The sequence below is a fragment of the Sander vitreus genome, chromosome 15 (genome assembly GCF_031162955.1).
Source record: "Sander vitreus isolate 19-12246 chromosome 15, sanVit1, whole genome shotgun sequence".
Lineage (NCBI taxonomy): Eukaryota > Metazoa > Chordata > Actinopteri > Perciformes > Percidae > Sander > Sander vitreus.
Window position 1 is genome coordinate 3,790,427 of NC_135869.1, and position 27,729 is coordinate 3,818,155.

A 27,729-nucleotide genomic window follows, 5' to 3' on the forward strand; every position below is an offset into this window, starting at 1 on the left:
TGCCAGGGAAAGAAATAGAAGGGGAGATGCAAGATGGCTGCCAGTTCCCTCTTCTCTAAATTACTGGGTTATTATTACCCACCCAGCCCAGTCTGGTCATTATTTATGGTTGTATGAGACCATCCAGCTTAAGACTCCTCATGGTCATATCTGGGTTATGTGTGCATGTGCAAAAAGATAAGGAAAGAATACTTCAAAATACATTTAGTAAGACATTTATTTGAAGAAAATATCAAATCTTTAAGTACTTATATAATAATATTACATAACGGTAATATATATTTAACATAAAACAATTCAATTTAACATTTCACCCTTTTAAAACAACATTAAAACATTCATGAACAATGTATTTCTAGAAATGTGAAAGAAATAGTAAAACATTTCAGGAAAAACATGTCATCTGCTCATCCAACCCAGCAGCGAAGTGAATGATACCACTATACCATGTCTGCACGGTTAGTATGTAACTGCCAGCAGCATGTTAGCTTAGCATAGCTCTGGCCAAAGGGAACAAAATTGACCAATCAACACCTTCAAAACGCACTAAATAACAATCTCGTTAGGCCAGCTGTTTCCCCGTTTAGCATACAGAATTTTTTTCATTGTTTATTTTGAACATGTTAATTAAAATAAATATATAAAACAGATAAATAAGAACTTGTACATCTCAGCACAATCTTTCAAAATGATTATAAGTGATTCAAATAAGAAATTCTCACGTTCAAAAAGGAGTAGGAAGAAGTTAAAAAAATAACTTTTCTGGTCCTACCCCCTTTTTCTATTTTTATACTTTAGTTAAATACAAAACAATTTTATTTTATTATTCACTTATTTATACATGTTTACATACACATACACGTACCATATATCTACCTACCTACACGCACCTGCATACATGCATCATTCATTTCATTCATCATTATGGCCGTTCATGTCGCCGGCGACGAACTGCTTCCCGTTTTGAGCGTCTCTCTTCCAGGAAATACTTGTAGGCCTCCTGAGAGTCCCTGCGGCCATTGTTAATTGATTACACATTTTTTTCTTTTCCATCTATCTACTTTGTTTCCTTCAATCTACATCAAACCGAATAATAACCCATCCAAACTAGACTTAGTATACGAGCCCAGGAACCATACAGTCAGTATGCAATACTATCACCTCGAGTCCTTTTCGTATCCATTCAATATATTCATTTTAAATAGTCTATTAAAATTGCTCATTGTTGTACATGATTTCATCTCTTCACTGCAGCTGTTCCATAAATTAACTCCTTTGGTTGTGATGCAGTGATATTTAGCATTTGTTCTCATAAGTTTCTTTTGAAATACAAAATTTCCTCTTAAGTGATGTTTGCTCTCTCTCATTTGAAACAACCCTTGAAACTTTGAAACGACACTATATAAAAACGACATACGAAACAGGCTACATTTAGTGCACACACATTATAGGCTCCGTAAAGTTCAGCTAATGCATACTAGCATTAGCGCTTGCTGGGCTGTAAAGACCGAGTATAAACACAGCCATAAATTTGCGTGGAATGTAGAATGGTCGAAGGGGGGTCAGATGGTGGAGGGCTTTGTAGGTGAGGACCAGGATTTTGTAGGTGATCCGGTGGGAGATAGGAAGCCAGTGGAGTTGTTTTAGGACTGGAGTGATGTGGTTCCAGGATTTGGAGCAGGTGATGAGTCGGGCACCTGAGTTCTGGACCAGTTGGAGTCGGTTGATGTTAGTAGAGCTGATGCCGAGTAGAAGTGAGTTGCAGTAGTCCAGTCGGGAGGAGATGAAGGCGTGAATGAGTCTTTCAGCAGCGGGGGGTGTGAGAGAGGGTCTGATTTTGGCGATGTTGCGGAGGTGAAAGAAGGAGGTTATACTAACTGGCTTCAAGTCCCCTGAAAAATATAAATTATGATACAGAGCCACAAAACTAGCTAAAACTAACTAAATTAATATATTAATTATAATAATATGATAATAATATTTTTGTTTCATCGGTATAAAATACAATATTCAAATATGTAAATAGGCGAGCCTACAAGAATTTGGAACTATAGGAATACAGTTGGACATATCAAAAACCAAATAGTTTTTTTTCTGGCTTTGCTGGTTTTTAAAATATTACAACCTAGATCTACAACAATGCATTCAAGAGTTTTGGTAATTTATCTAGATATATGCAATTCAAAATAATAAATAATTGAATGACACCATGCTGCAGTTTCTTCAGCATCATGTTAACATTGATCTACTCCATCTATTTGAATAGTCACTTTAAGGGGACTTTCACACCTGCCTAATTTAGTTCGGTTGAATCTATGAATATGTTTGTGGTGAGAACGTGATCCGACCTGGAACAGACCCAACTATTGGAAGAACTATGCATGTTTGGACCAAACCATCTGCCGTAGTCAGCTGTGCTGTGCTATGATGACCAGGGCTACAATCAACCCTTGCAGTTGTCTCTCCATAGTAAAACTTAGTAGGCAAAAACACGTTGTTTGTTGGCTTTCTTTTCCTCCTCTCTTTGTTTACGACCGGGAGTTCGTTAATTCTGACCAATCAGAGAGCAGTTTATTAGGTAATGTCAGTCCCTCCAGGATTCCTTTTTTTTTGTTGTTGCGGCCCAAAATGGCTGTGACTTGTGTTGCTGCATTTTGCTTCATTTCACCAACTCATCAGCTGATTCGGACCAGAGCAAACTGTGTGGTGTGAAAAGGAACTCAAACAGCTGAAAAATGCTACAATGTATAATTTTTTGCCCTTGGTCTGGACCAAATTAGCCGAACTACAGAAGCGAAAGCACCCTAAAATTTAAATTCTTTGCAGTGGGTCAAAAAAACAGTGCTTCATCCACGTTAACCACTGTGACACTGTTGACCATTGGACACCTTACAAGTTTAGATTAGGGCTGTCAACATGACTTAACTTAATTAATCTGAGAAAAAATAACGCGTTAAAAAAAATAACGCAGATTAATCCATTCCATATTGAACTTTGACCGGGAGCCGTTCTAGCCACCTTTCGACTGTAAAATGAAGGAGGGAGATGAGAATGTGCTGCCTGGATCATTGATTGGAACATTTACCTATAAAAATCTTCTTCCTGAATAGGGTTGGGTACCGAAATCCGGTGCTAATACAGCACCCGTGCCTTAACGACTGGTGATGATGATAGCACTGATATGTCTGCTCTTCTCTCGGATGCTCTGAAAACAGACGTTACAGGCAACAGAAACATCGCTGCACGTGACGCTAGTTAACACTATACTCGACAGCAGCTAACGTTAGCCTACCGCTAGCTAGTAGCTGGATTAAACACGGTTAAAATGCTGACAGCTAACGCTAAACGGTGTAAAGTTTGACTGTATTTCACTGTAGAGGATTCCAACACTGGGATGTAACAATCTGCAGCTGCTGTTGTCGGAAAAACACAGACGGTGCGTTCAATGAAACTGGTAACCTACAGCCTCGTGGTGCATTCAAAGTTATTGTTAAATGCCCGTTGCCCATCTGGTGGTTGTTTTTGTCGTTCAAGAGCAATTTACTAGTGAAATAAGTTATTGTTATAGTTATTACATTATTATTAAATCATTTAATTTTGACCATATGGCCTAGCAATAAACAAGCCGTTCTTTAATATCGCTGACTGTTGTTTAGTACCTTTCTTTTTTTTTTTTTTTTTTTTTTTTTACTTTCTTAAAAACTATAGGTTCAGGCACCGGGCAAAAATTATGTATGCGATTAATTTAGGTTAATTAATCACAGAGTATGTAATTAATTAGATTACATTTTGTAATCGATTGACAGCTCTAGTTTTGATAAATATCCTGTTCTCTATAAATGTCCAAAGTTTCTTCACCAAATGGCTTGGTAACATTGTCATAGTCATCTTCATCATCTTCTTCTTCTTCTTCTTCGTCTTCTTCCTCTACGCTGAACTAGACCTTGTTGGTCTTTAGAATACTTGCACTTGGGCCTGCTTCCTCATAATCATGATCTTCGTCGCTCTCTGGCTCCACATGATCATTGGTCTCCTCTTCCTCCCCTTTCCCTGCTTCCTCTTTGAGTTTCTTCGTGGTCTCCATTGGATCAACATTTACATAGTCATCTTCATTATCTTCTTCTTCTTCTTCCTCTACGCTGAAATAGACCTCGTTGGTCTTAGGAATACTTGCACTTGGGCCTGCTTCCTCATAATCATGATCTTCGTCGCTCTCTGGCTTCACATGATCATTGGTCTCCTTTTCCTCCCCTTTCCCTGCTTCCTCTTTGAGTTTCTTCGTGGTGTCCATTGGATCAACATTTACATAGTCATCTTCATTATCTTCTTCTTCTTCTTCCTCTACGCTGAAATGGACCTCGTTGGTCTTAGGAATACTTGCACTTGGGCCTGCTTCCTCATAATCATGATCTTCGTCGCTCTCTGGCTCCACATGATCATTGGTCTCCTCTTCCTCCCCTTTCCCTGCTTCCTCTTTGAGTTTCTTCGTGGTGTCCATTGGATCAACATTTACATAGTCATCTTCATTATCTTCTTCTTCTTCTTCCTCTACGCTGAAATAGACCTCGTTGGTCTTAGGAATACTTGCACTTGGGCCTGCTTCCTCATAATCATGATCTTCGTCGCTCTCTGGCTTCACATGATCATTGGTCTCCTCTTCCTCCCCTTTCCCTGCTTCCTCTTTGAGTTTCTTCGTGGTGTCCATTGGATCAACATTGATATAGTCCGCCTCGTCGTCCTCAGACTCATCTTCCGAATCATTCCTGACTCCGACAGCCACTGAAACACAAGCATCATGAACATCAGAAGAAATTCTTAACAAGCATTTGAACTCAGTGGATGAATGTGTATTTTGTGAGCACAGACATTCAGTTTGGATGAGGGCTCCAGGGTGCTTGGCTCGTCGTCTTCTCTTGCAGACCAGACAGACCACCACCAAGACTAGCAGGAGCAGCAGCAGACCCCCAGCAGCTACTGAAGAGACCAGCAGCAACAAATGCACTAGGAGAGACAAACATTCAACAGTTAATCCTAAATTTTGTCAATTTTTTTTTTTTTACATTGGGATTAACAATCTGATATATCTACACACTAACTGCTAGCTTGTCAAGGAAGACCCTTTTTTCTTTCTGTGTGTGTTATGCAGACCCTACACCAAACGACTTTTCAAGTGTTTCCACCGTTGGAACTAATTTCCAATATCCTGAGAGTCTTGCTAGGGTTGGGGCGCTCCCGTCGTCTCAATCGTTTGGTGTAAGGTGGTCAAAAAACTCAGTCTGAGTCACTATTTTTCCAGTCTTGATGTTCTGACAAAATCAATGTAAGTTTTAAGTCTTGGTACACTGTAAAAACGAAAAGGCTGTGAAAACTCAAAATTTCAAGGCAGCTTACTGCACTTTGATTTTTGAGTTTTGAGGCCAACTCAAACTCCTACGTTTTGAAAATAGTTGTGCCAACTAATTATCTTTTGTTTAGATTATTAACTTTCATATGTTGTGCCAACTAATTATGTTTTATTCAAATAATTTATGTTCCATACATATAAAAACGTAAAATCTTAAATTTTACGTACTAAATAATCCAAGTTTTACATACTGAATAATACAAATGTCATGCCAACTAATTATCTTTTGTTCAGATAATTCACTTTCATATGTATAAAAACTTAAAGTTTTGAGTTCTAAAAAAGTCATGCCAACTAATTGTTTTCTTGAGATAATTTATCTTTCATATATTTTATCTTAAAATGTTGAGCTCTATACACTAAGAATTCCAAAAAAGAAATGTGTGCCAACTAATTGTCTTGTAAAGATAACGAAGCCACTTCAATTAACATATTTATTTCAAACAAACATTAAAGTGCCCATATTATGAAAAAAACACATTTTCTGGGATTTGGGGTGTTCTTTTGTGTCTCTGGTGCTTCCACACGCATACCAACTTTGAAAAAAATCCATCCATGCTGTTTTGAGTGAGATACGGTTTCTGAATGTGTCCTGCCTTCAGTCTCTGGGTGAGCTGTTCAAAATCGGCACGGCTTGTGACGTCACAAGCCGAAATGTGCTGGCTAACCGCCACCGTTAGCTCGTAGCGTTAGCATGCTAACGCTAATGCTAGCATGCTACCTCATTCTCAATAGCAAAGCACTGCTACAACACACACAAGTTCACCATAATCTCCAAAAGAACTACTTCCATGTGCGCCCTCATTTAGAAGCCTCCCAGCTAATCCTGCCTTGTAACTGACCGAAGTTGGAGAAACAGCCTTTCTTTTACTGTCTATGGAGCTAGCTAGCTGACATGATCTACATCTGAGCTACTGCATGTGCGAGTGCAATCAAAGATAGTACAGAAGAAGAAGAAGAAAAGAGGTCTCACTCTGTAGCTAAAACAGAGACCAGGTGAAAAGAGGATCTGCAGCAGTGAGAGAGAGCTGTGCAGTACAACAAAAATATGGTGTTTTTTGAAAATTAAACCATGTAAACCTATTCTGGTACAACCTTAAAATACAATTACGAACCTGAAAATGAGCATAATATGGGCGCTTTAAGCACATTTAAAACTTGACTTATCATTCAAGTTGGAATCATGCAAGTCCAGTGTAAACTTTTTAAACAGGCATTCAAAATAGTGTACATATATACATGTGATCCCCAATTTCAACATTCATCACTTTATTTTAAACAGTTATTAAAACTAAGACTTGTATGATTCTCAACCTGAATTTAAGAGCTTCAGCTTCATCTCAAGTGCTTCTTTAAGCTTACTTACTCTGCCTCAACAGCAACATGTTACTCCACTTTAAAAGAAGTTAAATATTCACAAGAAACATTGGCAAGACAATAGTCTCTTCCAACAAAACTGTACTTCTCTGAGTGATCACAAACAGGCCCATATCTTAAAAACTGCAGACAATCACGGTGCAAATGTAATGTGGGCAATTTAAGATAGGCTTACTTACTCTGCCTCAACAGCAACATGTTACTCCACTTTTAAAACAAGTTATATATTCACAAGAAACTTTGGCAATAAAACAGTCTCTTCCAACAACAGTCTCTTCCAACACAACTTCTCTGAGGGATCACAATTGCCGACAATCACGGTGCAAATGTAATTGGGGCAATTTAAAATTGCTTACTTACTCTGCCTCAACAACATGTTACTCTATTTCACAACTGTACTTCTCTTTGAGTGATCACAAAACAGGCCTACATCTCAAAAAAACGCTGACAAAAACAGTGCAAACATTATGTGGGCAATACTAAAACCAAGTTTTTGTAATGTCACTAAGGCTGATTAGGCCAGCCATAATGTTAAATCAAAAACACCAGCTAACAACTTAAAGTAAGTGCTTTGTTTTTAAGCTCCTGACACGCTGTGAGCAACTGGCAGAAAGTTCCATGAAGATGTGCTGAATAGTTTCAAAAGTGTACTTGAGTTCTTTTGGAAACTCCATCTTCAAGGCAGAGCAGGCCAAAAAGGTAGGCAAATGCAGTGGAGAGGTCTGGAAGATCTGTGAGGACAATGGCCTCCTCCAACACAATGTCAATACTGTTGACTGTGGGCTGCAAGGTTGGTGCATCATCTACGAAAACAGTCAGGATACCCATCTTGACACATCTGCTCTGCCTATCTTCTGCATCTGTGTCCTGATAAAAGAAGACACAATCAAAAAAATGATGTTGTCATCTTGCTTATTACTAATGCAATACAAATTGGATTCAGGGCCATGAAGGTGTCGGCACAGGTTGCAGATGTATGCTACGTTTTCATTTGCCATACCTGTGGTAATGACAAATGACGGTTCAATATGTTCACCTAACCCAAACAAATCCATAATTTTGCAACAGTCCATTTGGTCACCTATCAATAGTTTTATATTTCCAATTCAATTCAATTCAATTTTATTTATAGTATCAAATCATAACAAGAGTTATCTCGAGACACTTAGAGTAGAGTAGGACTAGACCACACTATAATTTACAAAGCCCCAACAATTACAATAATTCCTTTAAGAGCAAGCATTAGCGGTAGCTATTGCGACAGTGGCCAGGAAAAACTCCCTTTCAGAAAGACACCTCGAACAAGCCTACTCTTGGTAGGCGGTGTCTGACGGTGCTGGTTGGGGGTGTGATGAACAGTGGTAGTAATAGTCACAATAAAGATAGTGGAACAGTGACCACAATGGTAGTCGTAGTAGTTCATGTCATAGTAGGGCACAGCAGGGTGTTATGGGGTGTAGCGTGGCACAGCACAGCATGGGTGGACGCGGTAGGACGCAGCAGGATGCAGCCGGACACTGCAGGGAATCACAGAGCGTAGCAGGGTGTAGCAGGTCCCTAGCGACAGCTGCACCCAAGACCCAGGTCTTGGTGCCACCCTAATCCAAGGCGATATTCTGGGTGAAGAAGAAACATAAGGACTCCGGGGAGTAAACTCCCCAGAGCTAGGTTAGTAACAAGCATTTCTGGGAGAAGGATGCACATAAAAGGAACAAATGAAAAGAGAGATGAAAGAGCAGCTCATTGTGTAGTCTAGAATTATAATAGCATAACTAAGAGAAGCAAGCTAAAGAGAGGTGCCGGGTCGGGCTTGAACTGTACTGTTCAAGCCCGACCCGGCACAACCCGACCTGTGCTGTACTTCCTGTCTCCCTCTACTCTCACTATATTATTGATTATATGATAGGTAGATCTGATGACTATGAGGAGAAGCAGAGGGAAGCTGGGGTGCTGTGTCTGTAGCTATACACCCTGCCCCGCTGGTCTAGACATACGCTGCAACTCCTCACTCCCTAACTATAAGTGTTCGGTTGGGGAGATTGTTTTTGAGGAACGTCGTCGTTTGGCCGATCCAGGCAGCGTAGGCCACCGGACCGTCTGACTACTGCATCCCTCAGAAGATTTCACCACGCGGTAGCAATTCTCTTCTGTGACGACGGCTAGTCAGGCGTTGAAGGGGGGTGAGCCCGGAGAACCGCAACGGCCGCTACCGGTTCCGACTCCGGCAAGGCATTGAAACGGTTGGAGAGGGTGAGGGCAGGAGGTGATGGAGCCCTACTCGTGGCTCTCTTTTGACTGCAAACCACCTCAGTCCAGGATGTCTTGATAACCGGTGTCGAGCAAGAAGAGTAATCTTCAGTGTTGTGGTTGTATAACAGAAGTTGTTAAACTGAATTATCCAGTCACATTTTAATGACCCTTTCTTAGGGTTGGGTACTGAACTCTGTACTTTTTTGGGTACTGACCGAATTACTTCGGTACTATCTGAGGACCGATTCACTTTAAATCTAACGGTACCAAATTTTGGTACCTGAGAGTGCATAAGCGCAAGCTTATCTGTCCTCTCTGCAAACTACGTCGGCTCTACAGTTGTGTTGAAGTCACAGTGAGTCACATAAATGCAGATAAAGTGGTTTCAAGTTTGGTTACAGTTTTTCAGAACTTCACGCAGACAGCGTTTGCTGTGATATATTAACCGCGAGGCGAAAGCGGTCGCGGTGCTGTTGACGTTACACTTCCTCTGAGACAAGCAGGGCACAACAGTAGTTTCTCTGCCCTGGTGACTGACTGACAGGCGGGGGTTGTAAGACAAGGCAACTTTATTTCTATAGCACCTTTCAGCAACAAGGCAATTCAAAGTGCTTTACATGAAACATTAAAGACCAATTAAAAACGGTCATGAAAATAAAACAGGCTAAAATATAATAATATACAAATACAAGATTAAAAGTTACTGAATATAGGGCCTATTTACAGAGTTAGACTGCAGCTGTGACTTCACCATGGTATCTTGTATGTTGACAAATACAAGAACTTTAGGTAATGTTACAACTTAAGAAACCTAGACAATGTGTAACAGATAGTAGGGCTGCACGATATTGGAAAAAACTGACATTGCAATATTTTTCCCCCTGCGATATATCTTGCAATATGAAAAAATACTGTAATTTTTACGAGATGACATAAATAGCTCAAATATTCTTGAATTATAACTTTGTAGGGGAGTGCATCTGTGCCTTCTCTTCTGTAGTGATTTTGGAGAGGGAAATGAGGTAGTTAAATACACACTCACATGTAACCAGCTAAACTCAACGATGGCATGCATGTTGCTTTTCCTAAAATAAGGGTGCTCCCTGATGTTGCTCCCATCCTGTTCCAAGTTTGATTAATTGATCAACATTGATTGGAGGTTCGCTCTGCATGCAGAGTCTGCATGTCACGCACTAGTAACAAACTCTGTGTATAGAAGAACATTTAAATCAATGTAAATTACATTATTTCAGACAGACTTCACTTGTAAATTAGTATTACGTTTCCATCTTTGCGTCTCCGAACCGTAACGTTAGTTGGGACAAACCCCTTGTTTCTTAAGGCTAACTATATTAGCTATTACATTACATGTCATTTAGCTGACGCTTTTATCCAAAGCGACTTACAATTGCTATATATGTCAGAGGTTGCACACCTCTGGAGCAACTAGGGGTTAAGTGTCTTGCTCAGGGACACATTGGTTGATTTATTGCAGTGGGAATCGAACGCAGGTCTCCAAAAGGCTTGTGTCATATCCACTGCGCACTGGTAGCAGATTTCTGGCAACTGAAAAATGGCCAGGAGACGTCGTGATAACGTTGCTTAGGTGCTTTATTTCGTATTTTCTACAGACACACACGGGAGAGCCTCACTTCCTGTAACAAACCCCGTCGAACTAACGTTACGTCACATACACACGTTGTCCACATGGCCACCTGCCTTAAAGGGGAAGGATCGGCTAGTAACAATCATGTAAAATGAGAACCGTGCAAGTTTTCTTTTTCCATCAAGCAGCAATAAAAGTTGTAGTTTGTAGTTAATATCACACGTCCTGCGATGTGACTATTGCACATGCGCAAATTGCGATGTCGCCGATGAAACGAAAAATCGTTCAGCCCTAGCAGATAGTCAAACAGATAATACACATTGCAGATTTGAAGGAAACACACCATGTAGATCAACAGTGTGATTATCCAGTACACGTTCCTAGTAACTAATAATCAGCTGAATTACTGCTCTTGCCAACAGACACCACTGACGTTAAAATAAAAATGTAAAAATGTCCCCCCTTTAATGTTTAACTTCCAGCAGACACAAAATAAATACCCTGGGCCTTGCAGATATTTCTTCTGAGATTAAATAGATAAGTCTACCTGTTCATCAAGCCTATCCAAGAGATTTTCCATGTCTTGAACAAAAGGCTCCCTCCAGGCACGGTACAGCTTAAGCAGTCTAGGACAGTACTCATCTAAGGCTGCTCTAAAGGTCCCCAACAGGTAGTGGTGACACAGTAGAACTCCTCACAAATCTGTAAAAGTCAAATGAAGATCACACCACAGGAAGGGGCAATGCACAATGTTGATTTTTTTAAATGATGTCCCAGATGACTGAATAAAGTGCGCTCAGTACAAGTTTCTTTAAAAAAAAAAAAGCTGATGTCACCTGCCTTCTCACAGTCCTGCAATGTGATCTGGTAAGGTGGGATTTTCATAGATCATAGTCTATTCTGCCTCAATAGATCTTCTTGACCTGAGCTGAGAAAACCGCAGAACCCACACTTCATAGGGATAACTGCAATGAGAATTAAAAGGCAAATTAGTTTATTTACTTTTAATGCATCTGTAAAACAAGTAATCCAGAACAACAAAGTCATATAAATAGCACGATTATATTGTTGGTTTATTAAATTATTGCAGTAAAAATGTACAATGCTTAATGCGTTTGTACTGCAGTTTTTTTCCCCAATATCGCTTACCCGGCCTTTAATAAAGGTTGTAATGCTTGATTTTAGTTTATCTAGTTGAAAGAGCATTTTTTTATGGTCATTTTGGAGGCTGTAATTAGTGGTGCTGAGAACTATTTTGGGATATACTGAAAGGTGTTCCTAATATAATTTCATTTTGGGCTGCTTGTACAACTCCGACAAACACTTCAGTTACAGTCTATTAAATTATTTGTATTGGGGTTAAAATATTTGATATGCCTCTGTATAACCCATCACATATTATAGAGTCCAAAATGACCATTACAATAAATGAACACCTCTCTAAATCATATTCAACAAAAACTGATCATAATCAGCATGAAGGTATTAGTTATATCTGGGTGTACCTTATAAACTGGCAAATTAATATATTATAGATGTAAATGCACAACTGCATGTGAACATACCTACCTTAGTAAACCTTTCCCGGTGGAACTGACGACAGAGCAAACAAATTAGTTGTTTACATTTTGTGAGGAATATGCAGGGTCAACGTTGTAGATGTAAAAATGCACAAATGTATGACTGTAACACTGTGTGGGGACATGTGCAGGTATACAGTAGACTCAAATGTCAGTTTATTATTAGGTACACCAAGATTAAACTAATTCAGTGTCAGAATAGCTCTGAAATAAATCCATCCTTCATGAGGCTTATGAGTTTTTTAACTGAATGTCTGTTATGTACTTATTTACTATACACTAAGAAGGGTTGCAAATATTTAGTTTATCCTATAGACATATATAAATATATGGTTAACAAAAAATTAAGTATAAGCCAGGCCCAGTACAGTTAACTAGCACCACAAACAGCCTTCAAATACACCAATAAAATAAAAAACAGATTAAATAAACTGACCACCATACCTATCAAGGGAAGGTTTTAATACAGAGCCATTGTATTATGTTGCATTCGTTTTGTTTATGTGTACCTAAAACGCCTAAATTCTAAAGTGATTGTAACATAACCAGCAAATGTCTTGACAAAATGACACGGTGGATGGGGCACACTTACTACACATATGCTTAAGCAATTGCTTTAGTGATTATTCATCCCGTTCTGCTTTTTGCTTGAGAAAGCAGTGGGGATATGGAGCCCGGTGATCAGCACATCTGGGTAATGTTAAAGTAGTTGAATGTGCTTTAGCATGTTGGATGTTTCCATTCACATACCCTACAACAGTGAAGCAACAGCGACACCGTCCTAGTCTCATACACAACTCTCTCTCTCCGTTGCTGTTTTAACGTTAACTGACCAGGAGCCTGTAGGCGGGTCTTACAGCTCCGCTGTTTCAATAGCGCTCGCCAGTGTGACTGACTTGCACACGGATCCGCTTGTTGTGCTAACTGTTAACGTTAGCTACCTCACTTAACGTTACCTCCGACCAATTGCCCGCAGCCTCGTCCGCATCTCTAGCCAGACCTTCAGACACTTTCTAAGCCGACGAGCTAACGTAAGCTGTTGCTAGCACGGTGTGAGACGTTTCGATTTCTAACAACTGACTGATTTGCGCCAGAGCTTGGATGACAGAGCTTGTGAACCGCGCGCACTCCACGGTCAAGAGCGTAAAGCAAAACACTGATGTAAACAGTCGATAATGTTACCTGCACTGTCATATAACGTTAACATCCAGGTAGGTCACACCGAAGTAAATTGTTAAGTCACACACACAAAATATTTATTTACGACGTTACGGCATTTATTTGTTCATACAAAAAAAGACAAGAAAAAATGTAAGACCTTTGAAAACGAAATGTAACGTTTATACTTTGTAATTGAATTTTAATAAATTTACGGCGTGACTGGTCGCCAGGGCCCAGGAATTATCCAAGAGCATTAATAAAGCTCAAGAAATAATCTTCCAAGCATGCATATAACATTATCTAGCTAATATTTTCGGAACGTTAGGAAACAGCGATACTGTTAGTCCACTCCAGACCCTGGGAACGAGCGGTGTCTCCCCTCCCCCACCCCCATGTGCCATGTAACGTTAGCAACAGCCTTGTCTGTAATGGTAATGACCTGAACATGACAGCTTACCGGGTAACCAGCGGATATAACCAGCATGTTCAATATAGACGCGGAATTTATCAAACCCACTAACGTTAGCTAAGTTTATGTTTAACATTACCATGTTAACATTAACGTTAGCTCACTAACATTAACGTTACTTAATGCTAGCTAGTTAGCAGGCAAGATGCACGTTTAAATAAAAAATGGAACCTGTGATTAATGCAAAGCCAATTTTGCAGTACTATATTCAATGAAATAACATTACTCACCTTTATGACTTAGCTAATAGTTCTCTTAATACATCCATGAATGGTCGAGGTTCTCATCTCGATGAAATCCAACATGTCCGAAATGTGGCAGAAAATCCTTGCAGAACTGCCCAGGAAACCCTGTTTTAGCGTGGAGCATGCGTAGAGTACTTGATCTGGCCTCCACTTGAGTCCAACTACAATTTCAAAGTTGCGCCACCATACATTTTGCATTGAGACCAGTTTATCACAAGATACTTAATACAGTGAGTTGAAGTAACTACTTTAACGAAGTTTACAATGCCATTACATATTTTTGGTTCAGTTTAATTGAAAATCAAAGTAAGATGAGCAATTTCAAGTTCTCGTTTTTACAATGTAGTGAAGTTAAATTACATGAACATAGTCAACAACCAATGGGTGCGCACTGTGCGCTCCCTCCAGCACCAAACAGGAAACAGCTAGAGCCAGTGTTGTTTATGGTTGCTATGGCTCTAAGCTAAACACTAAAGAGGGAAAGTTGCCGATTTTCAACCTTTCTGAAGCGAGTCAGCCAACGGGAGTTTTAACGGCGGATAAACGCGGACCTCCAGATACCATTCACATACCATTCACCTGCATGTACGGCAGAACCGTAAATCTGCAAACTTTCCCTAAAGTCAACAACTAACGCTAGCAGTAGCTAGCTAGCGTGGTTAAATTTTTCAAAACTAATCTAGTTTTAGTCTTGCAATTTGTGACCCCTGTTTGAAGGACATGGGGTCTGGTTATGTCCATGAATGCATCTTAATGCATTGGCCTAGTCTCACATTGCCAGGCCTATCTCCACAGCGCTGTGGAGTAAAGTCTGGCTACACCAAACATACATTCTAGTATAGAAGAAATTTTTTCAGCATGTAGTTTGCTAACTCGAGATTTGTTGTTTCCCGGAGCGAAGGGAGTTTGAGAATGGCAACACACAAAGAGTGGAAAGCAAGGGATATCTGGCGCAATGTCAGGCAGTTATCCCGGAAATGTACTTTCATTGATCCAGACTACTATAACAGTAACATGGCTTGTACAATCATGCAGCTCATTATTTCTCTATCCGCTCTGGCTTTACTGGAAATCAGCCATGTACAGGAAGTAGTCTATGTATCATTCAAATATTGTTGATAAAACATTGCAAAATTTAGTTCAATTATTTTTTGTTCATTCTACTTACTTTTAATGACGACACTAATCGGTGCTGTCTGCGTAGAAGTGAATCTTTTAGAGGACAGTGTGACTTCATACACACAGCTGTAGTTGCCCCGGTGTTCATACTCAGCCACCGGGAAGGAAAAGGAGGCTGACTGGTTGACCACTGGCTCTGTGTTGGTGAGGTTTGAACCAGAGAAGATAAGATGGAAAACACCTCCAGGATAATGGGAGGAAGTGGAGCAGGTGAAGACAAAGCTGAAACCCCTGGTGATCTGTGCACCTTCAGGGCCCCAGACCAGCCCTCTGTTAGGAGATGTTAGGGAGATGTTGGGCTGCTGCAGCGGCACTAAAGTAAGTGCAAAAGTACAAAAGGGACAAGAGTATTACGAGAATATCAAATGAATGAATCAACATAGATCAAGATAGCAAAGGTGGGCAAAAGTTTTGCCATGTTGACCCTTTATTACACGGAAATGTTTTTTTATGAGAATGGACTGCACACCTTGCACGCTGTTATTGGCTGGGGTTACATACCCATGTAAATATATATATATATATATAGAAGAAACATAGAAATAGAAACATTATACTGGTAGGTGTGACCATGTGCTTAGAGCTGTTCACTGTTGATCAGAACACTCATGACGGATGCATGTTTTTAGTTAAGTGGCAGCAGATTGAAGTTGCGGCAGAAACAGAAGTAGTTCTGAGATATAATTTCTCAGTCTAAGACCCATTTCCCATCGTAATACCAGCAACAAAAGACACCAAGGAAATGTGTTCGTACTTCGGGAGTGTTCTAATCCAAACCACAATCTTTTTTTTCTTAACTTAACTATTCATTTGGTGCCTAAACCTAACTGTCGTCGAGTCATGACACTTACCTTTTGTCGGCTAAACTTTACTGCCCCTGAAAGGACTGTCATCTGGCGGTGCTCTGTACCTGGCTCAAAGTCACCTTTTGTCGGCTAAACTCAACTAGCAATGGCCGCTGATACAACCGACTCACAGTAGAGGCTGTTCTCATGAATCATTCGTACATATAGCTTTGAAAAGTTAAGCACTGTAATTCTTATGTATTCCATATTTTTTGCTGCATGGGCACCATTGCGTGTTGCTGTATAAGAATGCTGTGAGCCACATATGGAGAAGGTCGGGGTGGATGGTTGGGTCATAAAACAGAGCGATTTCAAGCCAGGGAGCGGAGTTCGCATCCTGGGGAATACAAAACACTTTCACCCAGGAAACGTGTGTCTGTTTTTCGAGAGTGTTTTGATCCAAAACCATGTTTTTTTTCATAAACATAACTACTTGTTTTAGTGCTTGAACTGAAATGTTGTTGCGGCATGGTGCCCCCTTATGGTTAGCTAAACTTAAATGTAATGTCCGCTCATAAGACCGACAGCTCACGGAGCTCTGTAGCTGGCTACCAGTAACCTGTTGTTGGATAAACTTAACTACCAACTGCCGCTGATACGAGCGACAGCTCACAGAGCTCTGTAGCCACATCAAGCGACGGCCAGCGGTCGCCTAATTTCATAGGATATCATATGAATTGGTATTGATACAGTTTCGTACAATATCATACAAACCTGTTCATAAAAATGTGTTGGGAGACTATTGAAATATTGAAATTTGGCTTGGGCTCAGTCGTGACCAATTGGCTCCATAGCCAATAGTCGTGTGAATGTTGTTTATCGTTTATTAAGGATTACCATTAGTCATCATCGTAGAGAAGACTATTCTACCTGGGGTTCAACACATACGACCGACAGCTCATGGAGCTCTGTAACCAGCTACCTAACCTATTGTTGACAGTATTGTTATCATTACTTAGAATTCTTCATGGGGATGACAGAAACTATGCACTATAGCTTTAAAGAAATCCTCCTACTAGATAAACTTAAAAAAAATTCTGTACAATCCATAGACCTTAATGATAGAAAGTTATTAAAAGCTTGAATGTGACGTGGCATGGCCAGAGATGTTCACAAGTCATTTTTTTGCAAGTCCAAGTCAAGTCTCAAGTCTTTGAGCTCGAGTCCAAGTCAAGTCTCAAGTCTTTGAGCTCGAGTCCAAGTCAAGTCTCAAGTCTTTGAGGGACAAGTTCAAGTCAAGTCTCAAGTCTTTTGCCACAAGTCCAAGTCAAGTCTCAAGTCTCTGGCCATCTGATCCGTCCCTAACACTGTATTGTTAAATCTTATGAATTCAAAACATGTCCTGTACCTACCATCCAGACAGTATAGTATCAACATCAGTTGTAGGATAACTTTATGGGGTCTACTTAACACATCCCTCTAGACCTCGGACCTGGTGAAATATTAACCTAAGTCTGTCACATCATATGGATACAACTATAAAGATATAATTTGCATGTTCCCAGCATTAGCACAACACTTTGTGATGGTTAGCTTGTTACATGTGATGATATATGCTAAATGTAACGTCTCTTTCACTCAAAAAAATGTCTAATGTCGAAGTGGAAATCAAGTTACAGAACAACATGCATCTCAGTGTCAGTCCAAATTACGTACAATAAGCAGTATGAACTCACTGATGTAATGCCATTTATTTTCTAAGTGTTAGTATGCTCAGTGAAACTGAGTCCAGCGCGAGGGAGACCCGACTCAGAGGAGGAGAGGTTAGTGAGGCCAGAGTCTCCACGGCAGGTGACAGTGCGCACGGATCCGCTGCGCCACGCATGGATGAAATAATGAAATAGTAAATAGGACTACAGTAACAGAAATATGTGCAGAATTAAGACAGTCAAGACGGCCCAGTGTTTGGTGGACCGGGTACACCTTGTTCACTTAATAGCCTACAAATCATCCACGGGATCAATTACGCATCACATGAGTTTGCCCCACCCGACACAGCGTTTGTTCCCGCCTCCTGTGTCCCATGGATGTCTTAGCCTCAGCAACCACTAACTATAAAGATACAATTTGCCTGTTACCAGCATTAGCACAACACTTTGCGATGGTTAGCTTGTTACCTGTGACGATACATGCTAAATGTAACGTCTCTTTTCACATTAGCGTGTGAGTGACTGACCTATTTAGGTGCGTTTTGAGATGCCTGATGACATTGCCGACATTGTTGATCCGGCATCATTTATCTTGGTGCCACACACTTTGCATGTAGCTGTTAACTTACTGCCACTGTTTACCAAGTTATTGAAAGCAAAACTAATGAGAAAAGGCACAACTCCAGGAGGATTTGGTATCGCCATCGTCAATGCATTTTTTGATATGTGAGTGCGCGCACATAGGTGCATGCGTTACGTTGCACATTATGGCAAAGGGCAGGAGACATACAGCTCGTCATACGTTTCCCCGTATATGCGGCAATAAAAGAAAATAGAAATACATGAATACATTTTGATTTAAAAAGCAATAATTGCATGAAAACAGGTTGTTGACGAGTCTCGAAGCTCGAGTCCGAGTCAAGTCTGAAGTCAGCTATTTGTGCGACTTAAGTGTGACTCGAGTCCGAGTCTCAGACTCGAGTCCCCATCTCTGGGCATGGCAACCATTTTGCATGTTTTTGATATGAAACAAGAAGTTGTTGCGACTCAAATATACATTGTCCATCCTGCCTGAAATTACTCATGCCTTTTCCTAAGGCACTGTACATTAACAAACTCCTTGCTATATTCCTGTACGGTTTCTTTATGCTCAGTTATTCTTGGTAATGCTATTCTGTGTTACTTATTGTGTTGTCTTATTAGATTATTTATCCATTAATCTTACCAGAAACAGAGAGTCTGACAAAGTCACTTTGGGGTGAGATGAAGATCAAGTCTTGACTTGAATTCCTTGTCTGATACTGACACTGGTAAGATCCTTCGTTGTCAATGTCCACTTGGTGAATGTTGAAGGTAGCAGAGTTGGTATGCGTTTCTGTCTTTCTGGATGAGCCTGAGGAGTGCTGCAGGATGAATGTCCCACCTAAAACCTGAGTTGAGATCAAACAAGTGATGCCAACGTCTTGACCCCAGGTAACCTCACCAACAGGATTCATGGATATGCTAGGTTTCGGGAGGCTCACTGAAAAAAATAAAATGTTAGAGTGAAAAATCTATTACCTTGAGCTGAGATATATTTTTCAGTTTTAAGATAAGATAAGATAGACTTTATTAATCCCACACTGGGGAAATTTCGTTGTTTTATAAATTGGCTTAATTGCTTAAAGGGGTGATAGAATGCAAAACTGAGTTTACCTTGTCATAGCTGAATAATGACAGTTCAGTGGGTTAAATGGGCATCTAAGTCAATCACCTCAAAGTCCCATTGACATCCCTTTCCTATGCAAATCTCACAATTTGAAACTGCCGCTGAAAATGGGCGAATCCCAACGAAGCTAATAGTGAACGTCAACTCGGTGGCTGTACCTTAATTGGCTCTGGTCTGTACCTTTGTCACGACCCGGAATTTACATACAGACCACTGGTCTGAGACCAGCTGGTGTTCTGAATGTAGGTCGCGCTCCTCTACTCCTCAGTCACACAGAACAGAAGAGAGAGGTGACTGTTGTGGCGGCCACCGGAGAGAAATACCTTGCGTGCTCGCTGGACAATACTGGCGTCTTTTCTACAGAAAGTCGCTGTCTTTTCTAAAGTCGCCAGATTTGTCGTTGATTGCTTTTATGAAAAATAGTTGCTAAGGGGGTCTGAAAAGTCGCTAAATCTAGCTACAAAGTCGCTAAGTTAGCAACACTGGCTGTGCTGTGTGTTGTTCACCCCCCCACCCTGTGTGTCTGTGCTCTGCAGCGTCGCTCATTGTAAACCTACTGTAACGTGAGGGTTCGGTATGTGGTGGTGGATCACTCTTTATGAGAATAAACAGTAGGATGGAGACGGATGACTTTCTCATGCGGTACTTTACTGAACACCCCTCACAACAACAACACTTCCTCGATCGGACCTTCCACGTGACTGAACTAACCAATCAGAAGGGAGAACTTAGACTGAGGTAAATGTGAGGGAATCAGAAAGGGACATTCAACAGAATATCCTGACTGTGTTAAATATGTAAACATGTAAATATGTAACTAATAATTGTGTAACATAACTATGTAAATGATTAACTGACTAAACATTGTAAATACATTTCTAGTAAATTAACTAAAATATAAATTATATTAAATTCTGAGCCTTACACCTTTCAAATATGAATTAACTCCACTTCTAAACCTTACATTTCCTCCCCCTCCCACAAAAGAAACGTCCCCGTTTTACATCAAATACAACAGCAATCAAGTAAACAAACAAGCAACTGTAAACAACAAAGCAACTGTGTCACTTCAAAACATAGTCCTTAAGGAATCTGGGAGGCTTAACTGGACGTTTCCCAGGGCGTAGCGAAAAACCAGCACCTCGAGGAGTGGAAGAGGGGACAGTGTCAAAGGGGCAGACCAAGACTGAATCAGGGGAGAGCGGGATTGGGGCTGTGGTCGGGGTTGTGGATGGCCAGTAGGAGGGGCCAATGAGGGAGTACTGCTGTGGCCCGATAAGTTGTAGCTCTTTGTGGCTGCCAACTTTGAAGGCTTAAAGGGCAAAGCACCTGACAACGCAGTCAAACGAGGGAGTTGAGGCTGCAAAGAGTCACATGTAGGTGTCTCATGCCCACGATCTGGCACAGGAGCATGGTAGGGTCTGAGACAGTTGTAGTGGACAATCTGGGACTTATCAGCCTGATCCAGGAGGTAGTGAATCCTATATGTCACTCCAGGAGAATCCACATCAGATCCAAGGCACTCCAATATTTCAAATGGGCCTTTCCAGTGAGGAGCAAGTTTTTGTTTTGCTGTAGTGGGGTCATTTAACCAGACAAGGTCTCCGGGAACATAGGGAGTGTGCTTAACACTCTTGTCATACTGTCGTTTACTGCTGATTGTGGGTCCGATCTCTGTTCCATGCAGCCGAACTGAAAGCGGACTGAAGTTTCTGCGTCAATTGTGCAACATAGTCAGCAGGAGAACCCGTAGTAGACGTAGATGGTGTGTTGTTAGATAACAGCATGTCGGCAGGCATCCTGGCTTCATGACCATGTGTGAGGAAGAATGGTGTGAAACCTGTTGTGGAGTGAGGATTGGTATTATAAGCCAAAGCAACTTGGTTAAGGCAGTCATCCCATTCACCAGGCTGTTGAAGAAGTGTCTTGGCTAACTGATCAATAAGTGTCCTGTTGAACCTTTCAATCATGCCGTCACACTGAGGATGATATGGGCTGGTTCGTGTTTTCTGCACGCCCAGCAGTTCACACAGATGTTTCACCAGGTCAGACTCAAACTGACGTCCCTGATCAGTATGAAGCATCCCCGGGATGCCATGTTCACAGACGAAGTTTTCAAACAGACATTTTGCAACTGTTATGGAGCGCTGGTCTGGGATGGTATAGAGGTTGACATACTTGGAGAAATAATCTTGGACAACAAGCACATACCTGTTTCCACGACTTGTGATGGGGAGCTCAAGTATGTCCGCTGCGACCTTCTGGAATGGCTCCGTAGCAACAATTGTTCTCATTGGAGCTCTCTGATGAGGTGTGGGACTCCGTCTTGCATCACATGGAGTACATTGCTTACACCACATCTTGATGTCACGTGACATAAAGGGCCAATAGCACCGTTGCTGAGCACGTTTCAGGACTTTATCAGCAGATAGATGACCAGTTACCGGATTTCCATGCAGCATCTGCAGAACAGTGTCTTTCAAAGCATGAGGGACAATCATTTGATGGAGCACTGATTTTGTGGATGGGTTGAAAACTTTACGGCAGAGTACACCATTATGAAAGGTAAGTCTGTGGAACTCGTGCCAAAGTGCCTTCTCAGCAAGTGTGCGTTTTTTCATACGCCAGTATGGTGGTTTTTGTCCTTTAACTTTCCAGCTAATTACCTCTGACAGTATGGAGTCTTGCTGTTGTTCTTTTTTAAAATCATCTTCAGGGAGCTGAAGCACAAATGTGGAGAAGACAGACTGTGAAACACACTGTGAGGAGGTTGGAGGAGGCTGTGTTCCAGTCAGGTTACAGCAAACCGGCTGTGTATCAGTTCTGCAGAGACTGTGATGTACAGAACTGACAGGACTAGACAGACTTACAGGACTTAGACTAGAATGTCTCTTGTCAGAGCGTGGATTACCGGGAGCACTGGAGAAGGTGCTCTGCTCTGCTGGTCTGATGTCAGCAGGGCGACGTGACATTGCATCTGCATTGAGGTGACTGTGGCCATCCTTGTGAATTACAGTCCATTCAAAAGGATCAAGTTCAAGAGCTCAGCGTGCACGACGACCAATTCTGTCATTGTCAATGGGTATCTTTCTGAGACCCAGGAGAGGTTTGTGGTCAGTGACAATAACAAAGGGCTGTTTGTAAAGATAGTGGCAGAAATGTCGCACGGCCCAGACAATGGCCCAGAGTTCTCTGTCATATGTTGACCATTTTCTTTCTGCTTTTGTGAGGACATGACTAGCATAAGCAATCACTTTTTCTTGATTCCCTTGTCTCTGAGCAAGCACAGCACCAATAGCAGAGCCTGAAGCATCTGTGTAGAGAGATAATGGCACAGTAAAGTCAGGGAATGCAACCACTGGAGGGTTTGTAAGTGCATGCTTCAGGTAAGTGAATGCATCCTGACATTGAAAAGTCCATTGAAAAGGTGCATTCTTCTCTGTGAGGGCGTGTAGGGGGACACTGTGATGTGCAAAGCTTCTGATAAACTTGCGGTAATATGAACAAAGTCCAAGAAATGCTCTTACTTCTGTAGCTGACCGTGGAATAGGCCAGTCTTGAACACTTTTCACATTGCGCAGGTCTGGCTGAATGCCGTCTTTGGATACAACATGGCCCAGAAACTGTACCTGATCTCTGGCAAAACAGCATTTTGAGGGATTCAGCTTCAGGCCACTTGACTAGAATCTGGAGAGAATTTCTTCCAGGTGCTGGAGATGTTCACTAAAAGAGCGGCTGTAGATGAGGACATCATCCAAATACACTAGACAGGTTTTCCATGGGAGACCTCGAAGTACCATTTCCATCAAGCGCTGGCATGTCGCTGGAGCATTGGTGAGACCCATTGGCATAACTTTAAAGTGATAAAGGCCACTACCAGTTGTGAATGCTGTCTTTTCGCGGTCTTCCTCATCCAGCTCAACTTGCCAATAGCCATGTTGCAGGTCCATTGTGGAGAACCAGGCAGAGCCCGACAAAGCATCCAATGCGTCGTCGACTCTTGGAAGAGGGTGGGAATCCTTGATTGTCACTGCATTGAGTTTTCTGTAGTCCAGGCAGAAACGCCATGTGTCATTCTTCTTGCGCACCAAAACAACTGGCGCAGCCCAGGGACTGTAGCTTTCCTCAATGACATCTGCTTTTAACAGGTTTTCAACTTGAGTCTGTATTTTAGCTCTCTGTTCTGGTGTCACTCTGTAGGCTCTCTGCTTAATTGGTGTGGTATCACCGGTGCGGATTTGATGCCTGATGATGCTCGTGTGACCTCTGTCCTCGAAGTGTTTACTGAATACTGCATGAGTATTTCTGAAGCAATGACTTCAGAGACTGAACTTGGGAAGGTGACAGATCGCTGTCATTTATCTGGACAGATGGAGCTAAATCATGTACAAGGGAGGTTGCACAACATGTCCCTTCACCCGATATGTCAACAGATGAAGCCGAATGAAACTCACCCAGGTGTTGACCTGAATGCAGCTCAATGTCATCCCTGGAGGGATTTAAGATTCGAACAACAGTTGTGCCATTTCGAACCTCACTGAGAGAATGTGCCACAATGATGTCACACGATGGGTTGGGTCATGAGAACACCACAGTAGTCAGTTGGCATGGGAGAAGCAGGTGTGGCTGCTGACACACAGGCTGTGATGAGGGTCTCACTCATAGCTGGAATCTTAGTGGGCGCTAGCACAGACACATTACAGCAGGCGGCCACTTCGTGTCCTTTGGGTAGGAGAGGAATTTTCATGTCCCAAAGTTGCAGCATTTTGTGTTTGAGGTCAAGGAGGGCATGGCGTTTCCGCAGAAAATCGAAACCAAGAATGACTGGCTGGCAAGCACCTCTGAGAATTTCAAAGTCCTGTTGCCATACCTGACTTCCAAGTCTGATCCCAATCGTTAACTTGCCTAAAATGTCCAGGCACTGTCCATTGACTGAGCGAGCTGGCAGAGAGGAGGGTGTCATGGGGTGTTTTCTCAATGCTGGGTGAGAGTTACGAAAATCTTCGCTCACAATGGAGACAGTAGAACCAGAGTCAATTAAAGTGCACACTTCAATGCCCTCAACAATAGCCAGGATTGTAGAAGAGACAGAATCATCAGGTTGTGAGTCATTCTTGTCAGGCATTAACTTGGGGGAATCATTCCGGGGCTGTGAGACAGTAGCTGATGTTTGCCCCTCAGCAGCAGCTAAGGGGAAGTTTCCCTGACGGTTGAAGCCAGAGTGTGGATATCTTTCAGGAGACTGGAAGCGAACACTGCCTCTAGTGTGTGGACTTGCATCTCTGTTTCTCTGTGGAGCAGGACTAGGGCTGCGTCTGTATCTGTCATCATTGTCATGGCGACCATACCTGGAGTGCTGATAGGACTGGCGTGAGGGAGAGCGATGCCAGTCACGTCTGTCAATGTCATGCCACTGGCGGTCACTCTGAACAACAGAGGAAGGAGGACAACGTTCATAGCAGGACCCTGAATCACGACCATGATGCTGGTCAGGTAAGTAATTGTCTCTGCTGTGTTGTCTGTTATGGTAGGGTTGTGGAGAGACACTGCGTGCACTGTATCGAGCATCGTTGGAGGAAAACCTTTCAGGTTTGGAGTCTACACGCTGAGCCAGGTAACTGTGTTTCTCTCGTAACAGGTGTACTTGACTTTGTAAGCTGTTGACAGTAAGAGTCAGCAGCTTAACTGCATGCAGAAGCTTGTCATCAGTAGGTTTAGGACGAACCATAGCTACCTGCTCTGAAGACTGAGTGTGTGGAGACCCTGCAGTCGTCAGTTGGAGCGCTGCACGTGCTCTCTCACAGCGGCTGGCAATACGCAGGGCTTCCTCAAGATCCTCAGCACCCATCTCATGGACTTTTGACTGAAGATTTGGGTCCAAGCCAGCAACAAAGCGGCGACATTTTTCACCCTCTAGTGCATTGTGGTCATAGGTGGGAAAGGCTTCTAGTACAAGACGAGTGATGTCAGCACTGTATACATCCAAACTTTCACCTGGTTTACGAGGTCGAGCATTCACATGTCTGGAAGAATGGCAGGGAGTATATTGGTCCAAAAACGTCCCTGAGTCTCTCCTTTACTGAATCATAGTCCCTCTGGGTCGAAGAAGGAAGGCTGTCCCAATACAGAAATGCAGCATCTGCTAGGCGAGTAGGGAGGACGGAGGCCATCACTGCAGGCAGATCCGTATCAGTTGAATTCATAGCCTGCACTGCCACTTCAAAGCGTCGAGACCAACTTGTGAATGATTCAGTCCCATCTCCTTTAAAAGCAGGTGGAAGATCAATTTTCAGGGCACTGGAGACAGCATGTGTGGCTAGAGAAGCAGCACCTGTCCCTGTAGCACCTTGCCGTCGTTGTGAGGGAGGAGACTGCACCACAGCTTCACTTTCATCAGCCGACATGGTGACAAAATGTCCAGTCCAAAAATCACAAAAAGCACGTCAGGTAGAAAAAATAAATAAAAAATACTGCAAAAGTCCATTAATATCGCCAAACTAGTTTGTAGTCAATCCACTGCTCTCAAAGAGTGTAAAATCCAGATGGCACAAAAAGTGACTACATCCACAGTTCGTAGGAATAAAACTCACCAAATGCGCCACCAAAATAACATAACGCTGCCACCAAATGTAACGTGAGGGTTCGGTATGTGGTGGTGGATCACTCTTTATGAGAATAAACAGTAGGATGGAGACGGATGACTTTCTCATGCGGTACTTTACTGAACACCCCTCACAACAACAACACTTCCTCGATCGGACCTTCCACGTGACTGAACTAACCAATCAGAAGGGAGAACTTAGACTGAGGTAAATGTGAGGGAATCAGAAAGGGACATTCAACAGAATATCCTGACTGTGTTAAATATGTAAACATGTAAATATGTAACTAATAATTGTGTAACATAAGTATGTAAATGATTAACTGACTAAATATTGTAAATACATTTCTAGTAAATTAACTAAAATATAAATTATATTAAATTCTGAGCCTTACACCTTTCAAATATGAATTAACTCCACTTCTAAACCTTACACAACCAATCAGCGGGCAGATCATCTAAATATTCATGAGCATACCATATAAGGGAGAAAACCTCTTGTTTCGTTCTAGGGCTATTTCACAGGGTTGCATTAGGGCACATAGAACAGCACCCGGGCCATTTTCAGCCCAACCAATGTTAGATACCCTAGTCGGAGACCTTCGGAACAGTGTGAAATACCCTATATAATCATTCTATCACCCCTTTAAATAATATTTTTTTTTGTTTCTTGCAGAAGTTAGATGAGAAAATTGAGTGCTGAAACATAACACAACAATATAATGAGTAGGTATAATGGGAACTCTGACTGATGGAACATCCAAGAAATAGTACAGATTTAAAACTAAAAGGATTGTATGCATTACACCATAGACTTGACTGACCTGCAGCAGGTGAAGTTGAACTCAAGAGAAAATAGACTATAGAGAGAAAGAAAAAAAAATGGTAAGGCTGATGAATTCATAAAGCTTTAAGACAAATAAAGTTTGCGGAAGGTTGGGTTTCTGCCATTTTGGATTTAATCCAATAAACAAAGTATCCAAACATATAAGGACCGAAGTTGTGTGAAAGTGCCGGATGTGTGTCTCAGTAAACTGAATGTGAAAGTATAGAAAGTAACATTTTCTATTATTCAATTCTATTGAATTCAATTTCATAATATTACATTCTTAAACTTCAAGTTTATTGTTCTTCTTAAATTTGAAATTGTGCTACTGAGGTTCAGTTTATCAAAGCAACCATGCATTTTTGCCCATTCAACTGTTTCAAAGGGAGGGACTCACATGCACTAACAAGTACGCACAGACTAATAAGCTATCAAATCATGATTATGATATGAAAGGATATATTTATCAAAGAGCAGAGAAGCTCTGATAACAACAGACACAGAAGGAATGTGAATTCATTCTCTGCTCAGGACGCCTTTATATCTTCACATAGCAAATAGCCGTTTACTGCTATATTAACGTTCTGAAGGTCATTTACAGCACCTTTAAGTAAAGAGAGGGACCTTTATACTGAAACACTGAAGTTGTAAGTTAGTCTCAAGATACTTCATGTCTATACTATACAATACAGCTGCTAGACTTTACAAAAGCTGCTTTCCAAATACAATTTGTAATATTGGTCTTACCCATGGCCAAATGGCAAATGTTTCTCTTTTGTTTGCTCCCCATGGCTGACACTAAGAATGCTCTGTATCATTTATCAGTGAC

At 41.5% G+C, this 27,729-nt stretch overlaps 1 protein-coding gene across 1 annotated transcript; it reads right to left on the reverse strand.

Moving 5' to 3' along the window:
• Positions 1-615: 615 nt before the first annotated feature.
• On the reverse strand, positions 616-27,729 carry LOC144530626 (uncharacterized). Its single transcript, XM_078270268.1, has 6 exons — positions 27,648-27,729; positions 26,899-26,934; positions 18,991-19,287; positions 15,261-15,584; positions 4,867-5,001; positions 616-4,779 (listed from the first exon to the last, which is right to left on the reverse strand). The coding sequence occupies exons 1-6, from the start codon at positions 27,688-27,690 to the stop codon at positions 3,938-3,940; spliced, it is 1,677 nt and encodes a 558-aa protein (XP_078126394.1). The 5' UTR covers positions 27,691-27,729; the 3' UTR covers positions 616-3,937.